This window comes from Oculina patagonica, chromosome 11, assembly GCF_052425735.1.
Source record: "Oculina patagonica isolate OP01 chromosome 11, crgOcupat, whole genome shotgun sequence".
Classification (NCBI taxonomy): Eukaryota; Metazoa; Cnidaria; class Anthozoa; order Scleractinia; family Oculinidae; genus Oculina; species Oculina patagonica.
In genome coordinates this window covers 15105923-15123863 of record NC_135768.1, presented here as the reverse complement: position 1 = coordinate 15123863, position 17941 = coordinate 15105923, and the positions used below count along the sequence as shown (strand labels likewise).

The following is a 17941-nucleotide window of genomic DNA, read 5'->3' as shown; positions in this document are numbered from 1 at the left end:
AAAGCGCCTGTCGAACCTGGTAGCAAAGTAGCGAAGAAAAGCGACTAAAATAGCAAGAGAGGTGCCGAGAAAACAGGCAAAGAAATAGCGGAGAACAAGGGAACGGAGATAAAACGAGCAGACGAGTGTACCTACTGCGGCCAACTGGTGAAGGTGAGTACAAAACTGCAGTGTTTCCGTCATTTAATATCTCTACGTTTTGTCTTAAGCTTACTTTATACGCAAAGTAAGCTTATATTTACGGCACATTTTACTTGCTTTCGCCACTAAGCATTTGCTTGTGACATGAACAATGTTGAAAAATACTATTCGTTAAAATTCAGTTTTACCAGGGAGCACCATACCCATAAAAAAAACACATGAAAAAAAACAAAAAAACACATGAAATAAAATAGGAAACCTATGCATCCGAGTTTTCATGGTCATCATGGCTAGCGGCATGCCTCGCGGGCGCGTACGGCGGCGTACGTACGGTGTTGCGCACATCCGGGATCTTGAAAGGTCTCGACAACTCGCGCAGTACTGGCGCGAAATAATTTTGCAGTGTGAGGTCTCTTGGCAAAGAAATTTTCAAAATTACTACGTATTTTTAAATCCTATTCAGCTAGTCTGAAAGTTAGAACTTGAGACAAACATATTTATTTTGGCTCCTTGTTATGCCGATGACTACAAACGAGAGCAGGGTAAACTTAACTTCGAGGAAACAGGGTTTAAGCGATTTGCGACGGGAAAGAGATCGCGAGAGATCCAGAAAACCCGGACAAAAAGCAGGCGAAAAAGTATAGCAAAGCGCCTGTCGAACCTGGTAGCAAAGTAGCGAAGAAAAGCGACTAAAATAGCAAGAGAGGTGCCGAGAAAACAGGCAAAGAAATAGCGGAGAACAAGGGAACGGAGATAAAACGAGCAGACGAGTGTACCTACTGCGGCCAACTGGTGAAGGTGAGTACAAAACTGCAGTGTTTCCGTCATTTAATATCTCTACGTTTTGTCTTAAGCTTACTTTATACGCAAAGTAAGCTTATATTTACGGCACATTTTACTTGCTTTCGCCACTAAGCATTTGCTTGTGACATGAACAATGTTGAAAAATACTATTCGTTAAAATTCAGTTTTACCAGGTTTTACTGATCAAATAGGAGGATTTGATTATGTAAACAAATAATTGTTGGGCCTTCGAGGAACGAATTCACAAAGAATATCACTTCAACACATCTCGTAGAAAATTAAGCTTACGATTTTTAAATGCTTGTGATATGATTATTTTGTTTTACAGTGCTGGAAGAGCAGCTGAGATGAGAATGAAAGTGATGTCAGTTTGCACGAAGCACCTGGAATTTCGTTAACTCCGAGTGAAATAGATCGATTCAGTGTATGCAGTTTATTGATATTCATGATGGAGGTAAAATTACTGTTCATTTAGTCAGAGTAAATAAACTTCAGCTTTATTACTTAGCTCTTTCGTTCCCAAATATATTAAATAATCCACTTGTCTTGTAGTTCTGTTCACTATTGAGCGTTCATGTGGATTACATAACAATGTCAACAATTTTGAGATTTTGAGGTCTGTTTTGCTGGTTTCATTCAGAATGTCAACAGTAAATGTTATATTTGTCATAAAAAAATCACAATCTTGTTGTGGAATTTGGAAAATGCACACAACAAAGGTTAACCCATTGGCTCCCGTGCCGGCCGTAACCGGCCGCGCGAAAACCACCCCCCAAATTCCCGTGCCGGCCTCAACCGGCCGTAAAAACCACGTGTTGACAAATGCCCTTTCCCTCCCTCCCTCGAGCTTTTTTGGTTCTCTTATTGTTCTAAAGATAATAAGGGCAAATAAACCAATCAGAATCCGTTTTCTGCGCATATTTTTAGAGATTTCTAGGGGTCCTAGAAAGGAGGTTTTTCGCCTTTATACGTGCGTTGAAAATGTACAAGAAAAGCATGGCGCCTCGCGGGACGTATTTACAAACTTCTTCGGTCTTGTTTTCCGTTCTGGACACAGAGAAACTCCTTTTTTAAGCTAAATATGGAATGAAGAAACATGGATCGATTTTAAAGTGGATCTAAAATGGAAACTAATGGATAACATAGTGCTAAAACTGCTTTGGTGAAGAAATTTTTCTTTCCTTCGGCTGCCAAGATTACCTCGTGTCATGGCGCTTCTAAAGTGTTTTGACTACAATTCACGGTCTTGATCACGGTTTAATGCAGCTTCTCAAAGCTTCAGAAAGCAAAATGGTAATGTACAATAATTGCTTCGAACTTGAAAGGAATTTTTAGGAAGATCGGTAAAGTGATCGATTGAAAAATTGCCTTACAAAGCCGTTGCTCTGAAATACAACACTTTCACTTCAGCTCGAATATTTAATTTGAACATGGTGCATGCGGAATATCACGGCTTTAAAATTTGCGAAATTTTAAGCTTTTTTTGACATTTATTAGCTTCATCGTGAATGATAATTAATCTTAAACAAACTTTCTTTCAAGTTTCTTTCATTTGTCCAGCTTTAGTTTGGAATTTTAGGCTTTTAAAGCGAACAGATTTGATGTGCACGAGGTGTTATCCGATACGCATCTCTTTTGGCAGACTTGCCGTCGCGTTGTTGATTTAGTCGCTAAGATTTTAATTGTGTTTTACGACCTTTAACACGAAAAGATTTACAACAGTACTTCAGAAAATACAAACAAGTATTTTTATTGACTTTGAGATTTATAAAAAGCATTATGAGTGTTAATTTTGTGGAAGGAACTCTGTAGTTTTGCATGCGGTTTTGCTCTATTTCACAACAACATGATTCGCAAATAATTTTATCACTTCCAATTACCGCTTTTCTGCACCAGGATAATACTTCATTGCTGTTAAATTAATGCCAGTAACAGTTTTACGTAACATATGCCAACATTTTGCCAGAGTTTTTTTTAGATTGCTTTATGTTTTGTTCAAAGATTTCGTGTTTTTGTGAGTTTTTAAAATGACGCGCGGAAGTGAATAATTTTTTTCGCTGCCTTCAAGTTTGGTTTGGGATCAAGTTATTAAGGTTGATAAACATTTTAAGTCATAAATAAGTCTTTTAACATGTCTAGTTGTATTAAAAGTTTACTTCAGAAACGAGTTATTTGTCTGAATTTACTGCGCATATGGTTTATTTTTTCCACTCGCACGTCTGTGTTAACTGCTGTAAAAGAGCCGGGAATTTGGGGGTGGGTGCGCGCGTAAAACGTTCGGGAGTCAATGGGTTAATGACTACTGGAAAACTGGAATCTTTGTGAGTAAATTCATGCCATTTTAGACACTGTATGCAGCTGTGCATGCAAACTTATTAATTAAATGTGTATCTTTAAAAATCTTAGTATTACTGTTAAGAGAAAAGCTTTTAAGATGTGGCAATGTTTTTCCTATGCATGTACATGTATATATAGGGGTAGAGGGGAGGGGGAGTATTTAAAGGCCAAACCTTTTAATTAAGAGGGGGTGTAAGGGTTTGCAGTGATGCTTTGAGTTTATTAAAATATTTACAGTAGAACCCTGCTAACTCGAACTCTGAAGGGAAACAAAAATGAGTTCGAGTTAGCGGGGTTTTTCGAGTTAGCGGGGTTGATTGAATATTTTATTTGCCAAGTTAATAATTGATAGTTTACTGATTTTTAAGCACTTCAGTATACAGTACTGTGCAAATTGAACTTATCTTGCCAGAAACTCTAAAGCGACCACACATTCTTTTGTTAAGAGTGGAAAATGACTGTCAAATACATGATCTGTTCATTGCTATAATCAATGGGCAACCGTTGCGAGTTGCAAGTTCCGGAATTCGAGTTAACAGGGTAAAAAGTTTGACCCAAATTTTGTTCAAGGGAAACAAAATTTAGTTCGAGTTAGCGGGGTTTTCGAGTTATCCGAGTTCGAGTTAACCGAGTAAAAATGACTGAAAAGTGGGGTCAAATCCAAGGGAAATGGAAGTGAGTTCGAGTTAGCAAGGTTGTTCGAGTTATCCGAGTTCGAGTTACCGGGGTTTTTTTCTGTAGTTGACTTCGCAGTTATCAGTAAAAAAAAATAGTCTGTGCTGATACATCTCTGTTAAATATATAAGGTATCCTTTCGCATCCAGTAGTTTTGCTTCACTTTATACAAGCTTGCGTTAAGTGTTTTGTTTTATAAATTATTGATATTCATGCCAATTAATCAATTTTAATTTAATCTGTGGCATTTGACTTTTTTCAGGGTTAACATGAGTTTCAGAATTTGCAGAGCCACAGACACAAAAACAGAATGTGGACAAGGACATCAAAAGAAAACAGGAAGGATTAAGATTATCCAGCTTGATGTTTGGGTGTCTTCATGATGCTATTTTCAAGAGACTAGTAAATTACATGTAGATTGAAATCAAGAAAAGCTGCAAATGAGCAAAGTTTATATTTTAAATGTTAACGTATTTACAGTGTACTTCAGAAAACAACTTCTTGATTGACCTGTCTCTTTCACATCTTTTTAGATGTAACAAGGGCATTATGAAGTGATCTTTTTAAGAATATGCAGCCAAAACAGTAACAGCAGAAATGAATGGGAGTTTAAAATTGCTATTTTCAATGTTTTGGCTGGTAAGAAACCACATGTGACCAAGCTAAAATCTCTTTGGCCGGTTAACATGACCTGTAAGTGTCCAAATATTTTGAGCCCTCGACTACACAGGACTTACATGTAGTTGTCTAATTACTGTATATCATAAGATCGTTGGTTGACCTTGGGGGAGGTAGTGGAGTTAAAAAGCAATGTAATAATTTGAATTTGGATTGGTAATGCTGAAACTGGTGGTACTGTAATTCTAAAGTATAGACGTTAAAATCGTGATTGCAAGCAATATGCAATACCAATTTCATTCTTATGTGTTGTATGCTGCGTACAATTTATAAGAACAGCTATAATGTTAAAATTAGTGAAATATTCTAAAGCCAGATAAAATTTGCAGTATCCATTAGGTACCATGAAGCAACCAAATTGTGACTCATTTGCTTACTTTGTGAACTCCATGACGAATGGGCAACATGACTCCACAAAAATGTGTACAATAAAGCATACAAATTTTTAAAAGAGCAGTCAAAGTATTGATGCTATATTTTTTTCTTGCATAGTTTTATACACAAGCAAACATGATTCTATTTTTTCTGCGTAATCAAAGAACAAAACTGAGTTTGAGACTCACAAACAATATTCTATCTTCCCAGAATTTTTGTTTTTTTATTTCTGTAAGTGAAGTGAAACCCCTTAAGAGGAAGGGGACTCAAAAAGACATGTAAAAGTAAAAAGGGGGGGGGGGGGGTGGGATGGGGTTACAGAATGTCCCTTCTTTGCTTCCAGTTAGTTTCACTCCGGTTTGCTTGTAGTTAGGTTCACCCCTGTTTGCTCGCAGTTAGCTTTATTCATCCGGTGTGCTTGGGATTAGCTTTCACTCTAGTTTGCTTGTGGTTAGCTTTCACTCCGGTTTGCTTGGCATTAGCTTATGGCAATATGCTGTAAACCCTTTGCTACATGTATGACCTCTGCCATTTCCATTCAAAATTAAAATATAGGCAAATAGTGAAAATAAAAACAAATGAATGAATGAAAAAAAGAAAATTAACCATATTCTTAATGTAGATGTATATTATTTCCTTTATACTCTAAATGTTAAGTGATTTGCTAATTTACCACGTGATATGCCTATCTACCCCAACATGCAGCCCTACTACCCCCTCCTTATCTACACGAAGGTTACATAATTACCCGTTTTGCGGCATAATTTCCCATCCAGACTTCTGGATCATAATGCTGTCGGTGGAATTAAAACGTTTTGATTGATTTTGTTTGTTCTCGGCTTATTTGGTGTTGCTGTATACGGTACTCCCATATAAGGGCTATACGGGTATGTGCTGCTCAACAGGGTATGCCTTTTGCCTCTCTGACTCAGAAACAGGGTATACAAATCACCCTTTTGACTGTGGAACACTATCAAGTTTAGCTATGAAACTCCGCTCCTCTCATTGGTTTTTCTCCAAGCCACAGACAAAGTCAAGTGAGCGCTTTGTGATGTACGCTAGTGTTTTTATATCTATCTTCATATATTTTTCATTGTGGATATTGTCTGGAACAGGGTACCTATTTTGCACTGTTTGTCTGGAACAGGGTCGCAAATTGAGCCGTTTTTCTCTGGAACAGGTCCAGAGTCTCAGTGGCACACCCCTTTAGTAAATTTTAGGGAGTACCTCTCCCCCCCCCCCCCCCCGGGACACGGTAAAAAAAAAAAGTAAGTAACAATATTAATATTTATAAAAAAAAATAAAACGAATATTATATTCTTAGCCTTAAAATTGTACAATGGCTTGAATTCAGGTTTCAATAAAGTGCAAAATAATTAACTGGGGAGCTCCGCTTTTAGGCTTGCCTAAATCTATATATTAGTGTATGATGTTTGTAAATAGTGTGAAATAATAAAAATCTGATATCTGAAATCTGTAAATTCGATAATTTGCTTTTTAGCAAGAGTTTGAACTAACTAGTATGCTGTAAGCTTCACTTTTTTGGGCTGCAGTGTAGATCATGATGTATAGTATCGAGCCACTATCAGGCAAAAATTGAAATTGATAACGATGTGCGTAAATTTTATCGTTACTCCAGAGCTACCTTCGGTTCGGTAATTTTCACTGAAGGCCAGTTTACAAGAGCAATTTTTATATGAAAATTTTATTTGCTTTTGTAGACGAGAAAAATTGGCCAATTTTTATGTGACAAAAATACATATTTGCTGAGAAGCTGGTGTGTCAGCTTTTATGTGACAAATAACAGTTGTCACATACGAAAAATTGCTCGTGTAGAGGACTTGTCACAAAAAATTTGGCAAATGTTGCGACAGCATTAATAATGGTGGTCCCCAATCTACCAATTTCCCCCTTAAGCACTGTGCACGCCTTGTTTCTGCGTATCTCTGCTGTCCAAAGTCATTACTGGCGCAGTAAACATTGAACTGTTGACAAATAACTGTTGTGCCAGGGTAAAGGTACTGGGCTGTTGCAATGTTTGAACTGTCCATTTTCAACATTTCAAATATCATGAATGACAGAACAGGATAAATTGAAATATTGTCTGCTCCCCACCAAACGCATTTTGTATCATTTCGTATAAATATGTTTGTTTACTGGTTGCTTTGTTAATCGTTTGATAATTAACAAGCCTAATTAAGAACATACGCCCATATCACATACGTGCATACGTAGGTAGTCAATACGTCCACAATAACATATCTACTCCGCATGCGCATGCTCATGTGAATGACGAGATTAACAGGAAAATACGCCCTTAGCAACATTCCTTCGTGCAAATATTTATAAAAAAATAGATAACATAAGGAAAATACGACCATAAAAACATTCCTACGTGCGCATGCTCATATAAGTAAATAGGTTACGTACGAAATACGCACCCATAACAGTACTCGCAACAGTATTCGCTATTATTGGGTTTATTCTGTATTTCACACTCATTTTATATTCTTTAATCAATATAGTAATTATTCCACGGAAAACAGATAAAAAAATCGCTTCCACGCCTTGAAAACCAACAACCATTTTAAATGCGCATTTTTTTTTAGAAACATTGTGCTTTCTATTTGGGCTTTTTGTAATTTACATACGAAATATTGGAGTTCACGAGTTTTACGAAATAACAGTCTCTCGACTCTTTACCCACAACAAACTTGACACTGAACTCTGAATTAATACTTTTAATCAGCTATTATATAATTTTACATTTTACGCGTTACAATAGTAAAAACGATTTTCAGCCACGTAGTCGAGAAGAAAAGAGCGTATTTCACTCTAGCTAACCCGGAACGATAGCTTCGTTTTGTATTCAATTCAACGATATTTCTTAACATTTATTTATTTTTCGAGAGATTTGCTTCAAAAAGTCAAGTCTTTGAATTATCAACAACGATAAATTCCTGAAGGCTTTGCTTAGTCAGGTTCTCCTTCGTTGATAAATAATTCCTTCTCCTTCTTATTTGTAATTTTACATTTTATGCGTTACAGTAGTGAAAACTATTTACAGCAACGTAGCTAAAAAGGAAAGAGCGTGTTTCACTCAAGGTATAAAATCAGGAACGATAGTTTCGTTTTGTATTCATTTTCAAAAAAAAAAAAATTGTTTAAGCATTCATGCCACAATATTTCTTATAATGTATCTATTTTTCGAAAGATTTGCTTCAAAAAGTCAAGTCTTTGAATTGTCAACAACAATAAATTTCTAAAGGTTTTCCTTAGTCACTAGTTCTCCTTCGTTGATAATTAATAATGCAAAAACAAAAAGTCTTTTTGGCAGCGTTTACATGTTCTGTGTTTTTATAGTTAAGGCTGTTTCGAACGGATTCAATCCTTTCAGACAACCGAATTATTTCATTTGCTTGCGCAGTCGCCATGTTCATTCTTCAAGGAAGAAGAAATCTGTAGTGCGGCTTGGCTGGTCTTTTATTTTTCAACGTGGTCTTGAATAATTCCATAGGCTTTTAAAACATCGTTTTCGGCACTTCTCATCCATTTTCTTTCTTTTTCCATGGTCAACAGGATGTGTGTTTCGTCGGCGCTCAGCGAGTTTTCTTCTCCGCTTTTATGCTTCGTTGTTTTTCTCCGCTTAGGCAAGGCAAAGTGATTAATTTTCAGCGTAGACTGGTTTCTTTTCAAATGAACCGAACTGTAACGGGAACCTGAAAAGCAATCTTTCATAGGCACAATTCCGTACGCTTTTAAAACAGCGTTTTCATACTGAGCTGTTGCCACGTTTGAACTGTTCATTTTCTTCATTTAAACTATCAAACATGACAGAGCTGGAGACACTGAAATGTTTTCTGCTCCCCACCAAACGCATTTATTTCATTAGGAATATATTCAATGGATGTTTGTTTACTCGGTTTCATTGTTTTTCTAACGAGAGAACGGGTTCGTACGTATATTCGTACGTTAATGGATTAATGACATGCGCACAAATCAAATGCGTAGACATGTTGTGACGTAAGTAGGTACGTAAATGGATTGAGAACAAAAGCATAACTAACGTACGAAACGTTGGAGTTCGTACACGAATACGCCCATGATATGATGCCTACGTGCGAATGCTAATTTAACCCTACCGGGAGGGTTACCATGGCAACGGCATTTTGATAGACATATTTCCCCTAATTTTACAACTTTTGTGTTCCTATTAATGAACGTTAACTTTCATGCAATTATTTTCACCTTGTTAGGCTTTTTGTACTGTTATTATTGATTCTGAGTATTTTTTAGTAATTTTCGGCGGTTTTCTGACGTTTTGGAATAATTTTGAAATCCAAGATGGCGGATCCAAGATGGCAGCTGTTTTGACATCATAATGTAATGTCATCACCTCACGTGACGTACATTAAAGGATAGATTTTCGAACGTACTATATATTCACTAAGTTTCATTGATTGCTTAAATATCCTGGAAGTTACAGGGGGAGATGGGGAGGAAAAGGTCCAAAAAGCCTGGTCTGAAAAGGGTTAATTACATAGTGGGAAAGAAAAATACGCCCAGGTCAGTGCTCCAACGGCAACACGTGTATGCCAACGTACAACAAACCTACGTAACGAAGTACCGCACATGAGAAGATAGCTGACGGAATACATTCCATAACGAAATATACCTACGTACTCACGCCCATGTGATTGACATATATGTACATAGGTCATTACGCACGAAGGTCTATCTTGATTTATAAAAACATACCTGAAGAAATTTGTAGGGAGCTCTTAATTAGGGCTTATTTAGCTGAAGTAAACGTTAGTTACTCTATTGTATATATTTTTGGGCCAAGAAGACTGTATTTACGGCATTCAAAACGAATAGTACTATAAAACAAAAAAAACTGAAAAACTGTTGTGAACAGTGTCATTTTGTGTAATTAACACAAACGTTTCGGGCATAGCCCTTCATCAGTGTGAAAAACGGTTTTCACACTGATGAAGGGCTATGCCCGAAACGTTTGTGTTAATTACACAAAATGACACTGTTCACAACAGTTTTTTAGTTTTTTTGTTATATAGTACTAATTTTAAAGTGTCACGCATCAACTGGGAATTTTTTAACCCGCATTTTCAAAACGAATAGGCCATTGCCGAGTTCCTCTTTGCCTCTGTTTCAAAACGAGTCTGCGTGCGAAAACATTCATATGAAAATGAGTTTCACCAACAAGTCCATTTTCATGCAAATCAAACTAATTTTCAGTTTAATGGTTTTGAACGTAGACTCGTTTTGAAAAAGAGGCAAAGTGGAACTCAGAAATGGCCCATTTTTCTTCACAAACTTTCAAATGGAAATGAATTTAATTTGCATGCTCGATGCCGTGCAAATTAAAATAAAAAATTGGCCTATTGCACATGAATGCAATGAGACTCGAATCTCGATTTCACCGAGTTAAGATAAGATAAGATAGGATAAAATTTATTGTACACTCCTTAAAAGGTTTTTCAGTGAACAATACAATACATGAATTGAAATAAAATGTAAAATGTAAAATATGTACACTAGTTATATATTAATAAAAAATAGAAAGAAATAGAAAGAAAAATGAAAGAAATAAGAAAAGTGAAGTGAAGGGAAGTGAAGTGAATACTTTATTTACCCTCGGATTGTAGAGTAGCTTTTTAACATAGCTAATATCTCCGAGCATTTCAACAGTACAACGGCACAATGGGCAAAGACCAGAACACAACACCGGGAACTTCGTGCCCTACTCTTTACGATAAGTGTGTGGGTTCTTTTACGTCCCCTGCTGACCATAACACTGAAGATGCAGGAGACGGGGCCTACGGTTTATCGTCCTTATCCGAGAAGACTAGAATATCTAACCATTTGCAGTTGTTATTGCAAAGGCAGCATATTCTCCTCAGTTATTTTAAGACCCTGAGTGTTGGTCCGGTCTGGGACTCGAACCCGAGACCTCCCGCACGGTAGTCCGGCGCTCTACTAACTGAGCTAACCGGTCGGCGGTTGTCTTCAGAGTTTTCTTCCTTCAAATTTGCATGACTCTCGCATAGTTTTAAGTCTTTGTCGTAAGCTACGACGTAACAGGGGGACTGATCAGTACTACCACTAAAACATAACTAACAACAGGCCAACCTATAGCTAGCAGCAGTTCTTACCCGTTCTCGTTCATCAGCGCTGATAACATCCCAAGAAAATCCATCATTACTGTAATGCACGATATAACCAGTAACCCAACGGACGAGACTTCGGCTTGGATGGCCTTGTGTAGCAAAGCCGTCAATAAATTTCTCTGACAAAAGGTCGATTTCTGAAGGAAGAAGGATAAATAGTCCCTCTCAACCAGAATGCATTGCACGCCGAGGGGCTAAAAAGTTATTCACAGATAATGCATAAATTAACATAATTATTCTATAGCATGCTTACTTTCACTTTTATCGTATGCATTAATAGGCGAAAAAAGGAAATCAGAACCCTGGAAAGCCATTGCTAATATCGTACTCAGATCTTCCAAAACGTTAGAAAAGGGTGAGTTTCATATTTAGCAGTATCCTACGAGTAGTTTTCCACTTTGATTCCCCGGCGTTTGACACGGTTTTCCAGTGGTTTCAGCTTTATCTCCAAAATTTCAGTATAATTACATTCAGGAACATTAGCCTGCGAACAGTTATGCAATGATTTCTCAAGCATTGATAGCTGTAGTATTGTATACACAGCATATCCACCTCAACTTATACATACCTAAATACTCGCTTGGTAAATTGTACTTTGTCTTCTTGTCCACGTAATTTTCAATGCTTTTTACACACCATCCCCCGTTGCTGTTGAGGCGGGCATTGCGAGCTTTCATGTTAATACCTGTACTGAATGTGGTTACCTTTATCTGGTTGTCTCGTATTCTACGGGATTCCATTCCCAACGGAGCAGAGCAACCTGCGCGGAAATCATGCAATAAATAAGATGTCAAACACGACCGAGGGTGTTTCATCACATGTCCAAACACCGAGAAACGAATAAATACGACGCGCAGCGGAGTATTTTTGAACGAACTTCCAGGTGTTTGAAAATGTGATGAAACACTCTCTTGAGTGTTTGATATATAGAGGATATTACACGGCGGCGCGAAGATATGAATTTTATTTTCGAGTGGTAAAGCAATATTTTACGAATGAGCGCAGCGAATGAGTAAAATATTGCTTTTACCACGAGAAAATAAAATTCATATCTTCAAGCCACCGTGTAATTTTCTTTTTATTATATAGACAAAAATCATGCATGAAGTAAACGTTAAAACATTTTTATTAATCAAAAGCTTAAACACGAGCGACGGCTAAATATAACAATTGAGCAAATTGCCAAACTGAAAGGCAAAATTTCGCGAACTGAAGCTTTCAGAAGATGTATAACGTAAATCTAAAAACAGTCTGATTATTAGCTTTCATCAATGTCACTGACAATAAATAATTCGCCGTTTTGAAATCTGTTTCTGCTCAAACTCACCGCTTTTCTACTGATTTCTGATCGGGAAGTCTTGCAGTTCGGCAGCTGGAATTTCTTGATTTCCCCCCTCTTCGTCTGACTTTCCACAAGCAAGAAGCTCTTTTAAATAATTTCGAGTCATAAGAAGTTTTCTTCTTCGTGTTAGCATTTTCCTGCTCCTCAGTAAGGCATTTATTTTGGCTTCAGTGAACATCACGAATCGATCTCGATAGCTCGCCATTTCCAACCGGCTTTGACAGCTTTGCACAAACAACCGTGCAAAGGCGGGAAATGACGTCATCGATATCCTCACTAGTGAGGATATGGAAAATACGCCACTACAGTCCCGGATGCAGTTTCGTATGAATTTTACGAGTGGTCTATTTTCCAGTAAAACACTCGCGGCTATATAATAAATTTTATTAATCGAAACTAAAACTACGGAGAAAACGGAGAATTGACATTGTAAAAAATTTATGATAATTAAGATCAGATATCCAAACCACCATCACAATACTGTTTTCCTTTATTTTCTGAAGGTGAGTTTGAGAATAACATGTTCAACGCCATAGATGCATTTTGACGCAAGATTTACAGTTACGCCGTACTAAATACTTTTTGCTCGCTTTAAAGAAAACTTAATTATACTAATTAGTGGAATTATAGCACATGTTAAGGAGGTGGTGTTGGTGGTGGGGGGGGGGGGGGGGTTACCTGAACTTGAATGAAACTTTATCAGGTTTAAAGAAGTTAAGAAAGAAAACAAAATTGAAGCACAACCAGACAGTTGACCCCCATGCAAGAGCACTCCAGGTTGTCAGGGGACTGTTTGGTGTTCGTCTACCAATGTTTAACTAAAAAATTCTTCTTTTAAAATCACATTAAATCAACAATATTTTCTCTTATTCCTTTTCTTTAAATAATCTTTCCAGAAAAACTACCTTCTCCCAACATCCCCCAAAACCACCCAAAAAATAACAAAACAGCGTTAAACATAGATATACAGGATAATGAAAACGGGTTTGGATTCCTTGAAACGCGAACGAGATATTTCTGTTTAACCCATGTTAAGCAGTGAAAAAACAAACTTCAGGTGAAACCCCGCCTTAAATAAAACAGGCTGCCAAAGTTTTAAAGACGCATATTTACAATAAAACACAAACAGATATAGACTAAACGATTATTATTAACTATCTATACAACACGCCAGGTAAAATGACCTTAATTAAATTATGGCCGCTTAGTCTACCAATGATGTGATGATCACATCATCACATGACCACATTACGTGATCATTACGTGATCACTATTTTTGTAACGCATGCGTCGGCAAGATTAAAGGTAACGTTGCATGAAGCTGGTAAAATTTGATGGCAGTTTAATGGATGTCTGTTTTTATAGTAATTGAAATTACCTGGCTTTCGCTTTCCTTGATGCGGTAGGGGTTTTCCTAGGGTGTAAAGATCTTCAATTAATTATCATATAATTAAATGTTACCTTGTTCCTGCACACAAGGGTCAGTCCATGTAGATTAAGGAACTACCTAGCGGGACACTTAGTGAATTTTTCTCAGCCCTGAAATATATTTGCAGCCTTAATGTGTTTGATGTATTTTGATCCTGGGGCTCTGAAGTACGGTTACCCAATTGCAAGCAGTTCACTAGTGATAAACTGTCAGCAACCATTAGCGATCACTAGTGTCTTCGGGCTTCGTGATATCATGACTTCATTATACACTCTTTTTTATATAAGAACGTCTAATTTTTTGACCGAGGCTGAACGTTCTTAACTTTTTCGAAGATTTGAGCCTGAAAGAAACTTCGAATGTTCTTATTTTTTAAAATTTAAAAACAAAGTGGTATTGCAGTAATTCATTCCTTACCGATATCTACATGTTCACGACACCAATGCATTACGAATTGGCGCCCATTGAAACGTGTCGCCCGGGAAAAGTGGGGTACCCATGACGTTTTGCGGGCACCAAGCCTTGGAAACGAGACTGCAAAAGCGGCCGACAGTTTCGGTTTCTTTAGATCCTGAAGTGACAAATTCCCAAAAGGGAGTTGAACGCTATGCCCCTGAGTCCTTTAGAGGACAATGGCATTGTTTGGAAGTGTTGGCAAGCTCCTTTTATCGAAGAGTTTATGCAAAACCTTGTAAGTAATATTTCGCGAACAGAATTCGAAGCGCCGTACACATGGTGCAAATTTTGGAAATCCAGTCAACTGTCTGTGATTTTAGCAACTTTCCAAGTCAATCTTGTTGTTTTAAGCTCGGATTTCTATGAAGAAAGCAGTGTTTTATGTCAACAAGGGAAAGCGGTTCTAAACCGAATTAAATTTGCTACGCGATACGCGGGTCAAATTTAACACGAAATTTGCATAAAGTTGTTTATATTTTAGCGGCCGATTACGCGTGAATATCGTGAACGCACATTCCAAGTCTTGTTTGAGGTTTGCTCGTTAAAAGCCATGAAAATATCTTTGTTGTAGCGAAAACTCGACAAGCATTATTGTTAAGTTTAAAGCGAAACACTTTGGAAAGAAGGCAACCGAATATTTCGTGGCTCTCACCGCTTCGGCACGTGTTGTAAACAAGTTGCCGCTATAATTTGCCGCGTGTGTTATTTACTTTCATTTTATCTGGAAACCTTATTTAAACCGATTGGAAATCATTTTCACAAGAAAGATAACAACTGTTTTGAGAAAGGGCAATCGACAGAGTGAAGATTTTCACCGAGCAAAGGTATAAACAACAAATTTCTAATCGCTAAATTGTCCATTAGCGGCGACTGACAATTACCTTTGCCTCCCGGGATTAACCACAAATTACCGTCTATTATTTCCGCCGTCTTAGCAAAAACAATGGTTGAGAAATCGACCTACACAGGGGATTACTTGATTGACAGTACGTTACGCATGCTCTGTGTTTAATTTTAAGCTTATTTGCATTTTCCCGTGCGACGCTTATCAATGGGCGCATATCCGTAATGGAGTGGTTACAAGTCAGGATTTGAATAAAGATTTATTTGTTTAACTCTTTCAGTGCTAAAGTCGACTTTTGTCGACATTTGGAGGAGCAGTCAATGAACCACTTGTGACGTCATCAATTTGAAAGTCAGCAGATTTTGGCGATAAGCATCTGATAGAGCTAGGTTTGACCTTTTCAAAGAACTCTTCATTTTGCGTATCGGTCTCACCCTGACAGAGCTAATCGAGAAAAAGTCAATCACTTTATGCTGCAAAATCGGTGCTTAAACAGGCCAAAACACCTGTAAAAGATCGAGGTCCTCTTTTCAGGGTTTACCAGTGTTTTAATCAAAACTTTTTTGGTCTAAAGGAAGGACGGATACAGTAGAAAGAAGTGGAAATAACAAAGCCGAGAAAAACGAAAGGAAGAGGAGCAAGAAAAAATGAAAGGGAAACGATTTTGCAAAAAAAAAAAACAAATTTTGGCTTATGCGCATGCACCAAAGTACAATTTTGTACATTTTTCCATGGAATCTTCGTCAAAATCTTGCTGCAACGTGGAAAAGTGCTTTTTAAGCAAAGTTAAGGGAAATTCAGGATCGTAACATCAAAAATTCAGTTTAACGGTGAAATTAAAACCCTGTTTTTGGAGAAATTTAGCACTGAAAGGGTTAATACATATATTTGTCTCTCGCAGCAAACAGGAAAAAATAAAATTCGTTATTAACCAAATTTCAGCCTTGGGCACGTTCTTAGGATGTTCTTAAATTATGGCCTTTTTTCAACCTCGACGTTCTTATAAAAAGGTTCTTATAAAGAAAAAGAGTGTAGTATAGAAAAAAATTGCTTCTGTTATATCGCAGAAATAAGAGAATTCTTTAACTGTTTGCTCCTTTTTGACATTTTGTGTGTTGTGAGGGCTCGGACGGATATAACGTCGATTCGCGAAACTAGAGTGAATATCATTAGAAAAATAATTGCAAAACAACAGATACAGTCAAACCCCAATTAAGCGGTCACCGTCGTTTTCTAGTGCTAATGCTTTTGAGGACAACATTTGAAGAATGAGTATTCGTTCTGATTAAGCACTCAGGCTTTTGCTTGTGCTTATGGCCTGTGACGTTTTCGTTTGTTGTCTAAATTACAATTTACCAAATCAATACGAACCTGCTTGATTTCCAAATATCTCCATAGCTATGCAGTCAATACTCCGGGAGTCAGACTCTTCTCGGATCCAGAAGTGCTGCCCGTATATGGTGGGCATGATGTCCCAAACAGCAGCACATTGAAATTCGGCTTCGTAGTCGATCTGAAATTTCTGTGAGAGGGTCATAATAGAAAGGCACCTTTAAGGGTCGACATAATATATCAAAGACAAAATAAAGTGTTTCATGGCATCTACAAACACCGATGAAACCGACTCTCTCGAGTGTTTGTTAAAACAAGGCAGATAAGATCGTAAAATTCTGCACGGTTTTGATATCCTTTGTTTTGACTTGATGAATTATTAATGAAATTGAAAATTAAAAATCAAAGGCCTTATGAGCCAGCTCGTGAATCACAAATTAATTGAAAGGTTTCCTAATTAAAGGGCCATTTGTTCCTTTGTTTAAATTAAACAATTCAAGTTAAGGAGAAAGCTATCTGCGCCAGTTTGTTCAACATATGGTTTGGCAAAGGCCACCTTTCTGTTACACGGATTTGAAGCTCGAAACCCAATTTTCTCATATTTTTCAAAAAATAAGGACTTACGGCGAAAACACACTACAACAGGTTTCTTTTCTACATAGTAACTAATTAAGAGCAAACATTTTTCAACTTCTATTGCCAAATGAACATTTTGCTTAGTTGTCCTGACCATCTTTCGTAATATTTACTAGTAATTTACTAATAAATTCGTTAAATTTAAATTACCTGTTTAATCTTGTCACCATGCACCTGATTATAAATCCCAAACGGGCTCCAAAGTTTTCCATCAAGGCTTGAAAACAGTGACAAAAGCTTGCGTGACTCGTCACGGACGCATTCAGATGATGTGCCATCCCTCTTTGTTTCTCCAATAAACACAATTCGGCTGATAGCAAAGAGCTGTCTCATGTTAATACGAAAATACACTTCATGTTCACCTGCCCTCGTGCAGTATAACGACTGTCCAGGTTCGATGAATCGAAGGTTATTGCGATTGCGAGAGCGCTGGTCGTAAATTTCTGCCCATGATATTTTAACTCTGCCTTGATTACTCCACAATCCCAGAGACTGTACCTCGTCTGTGGAGTTAAAAAAACAAACAAACAAACAAAAGAACAGTCAACTCTCTCTTAACGGACACCGCTATAAGACGGAAACATGCCATTGGTCCCGTCCCTGCCGCTTTTCAGTCATTTTACTGTAACTTAACTCCCTATAAGGCGGACACCTCTCTAAAACGGACAGTTGGAGCCGGTCCCGACGGTGTCCGTTTTTAGAGA

General features: G+C 37.4%; 1 protein-coding gene and 1 long non-coding RNA gene across 2 annotated transcripts in view; one reads left to right on the top strand and one right to left on the bottom strand.

Annotated features, from left to right (window-relative positions):
- LOC144630308 (uncharacterized) overlaps nucleotides 1-17941 on the bottom strand; it is a 63909-nt gene that overhangs the window by 31783 nt on the left and 14185 nt on the right. The window contains exons 9-13 of the mRNA XM_078488650.1: nucleotides 17388-17740; nucleotides 16641-16791; nucleotides 13919-13954; nucleotides 11767-11958; nucleotides 11184-11335 (exon numbers count right to left, since the gene is read on the bottom strand). Coding sequence (XP_078344776.1) covers nucleotides 11184-11335; nucleotides 11767-11958; nucleotides 13919-13954; nucleotides 16641-16791; nucleotides 17388-17740 — 884 coding nt within the window. The remainder of the gene's footprint in view (nucleotides 1-11183; nucleotides 11336-11766; nucleotides 11959-13918; nucleotides 13955-16640; nucleotides 16792-17387; nucleotides 17741-17941) is intronic.
- Nucleotides 499-5091, top strand: LOC144630442 (uncharacterized). The gene is made up of 3 exons (XR_013566525.1): nucleotides 499-939; nucleotides 1274-1399; nucleotides 4220-5091. It is a non-coding gene; the product is annotated as an uncharacterized LOC144630442 (long non-coding RNA).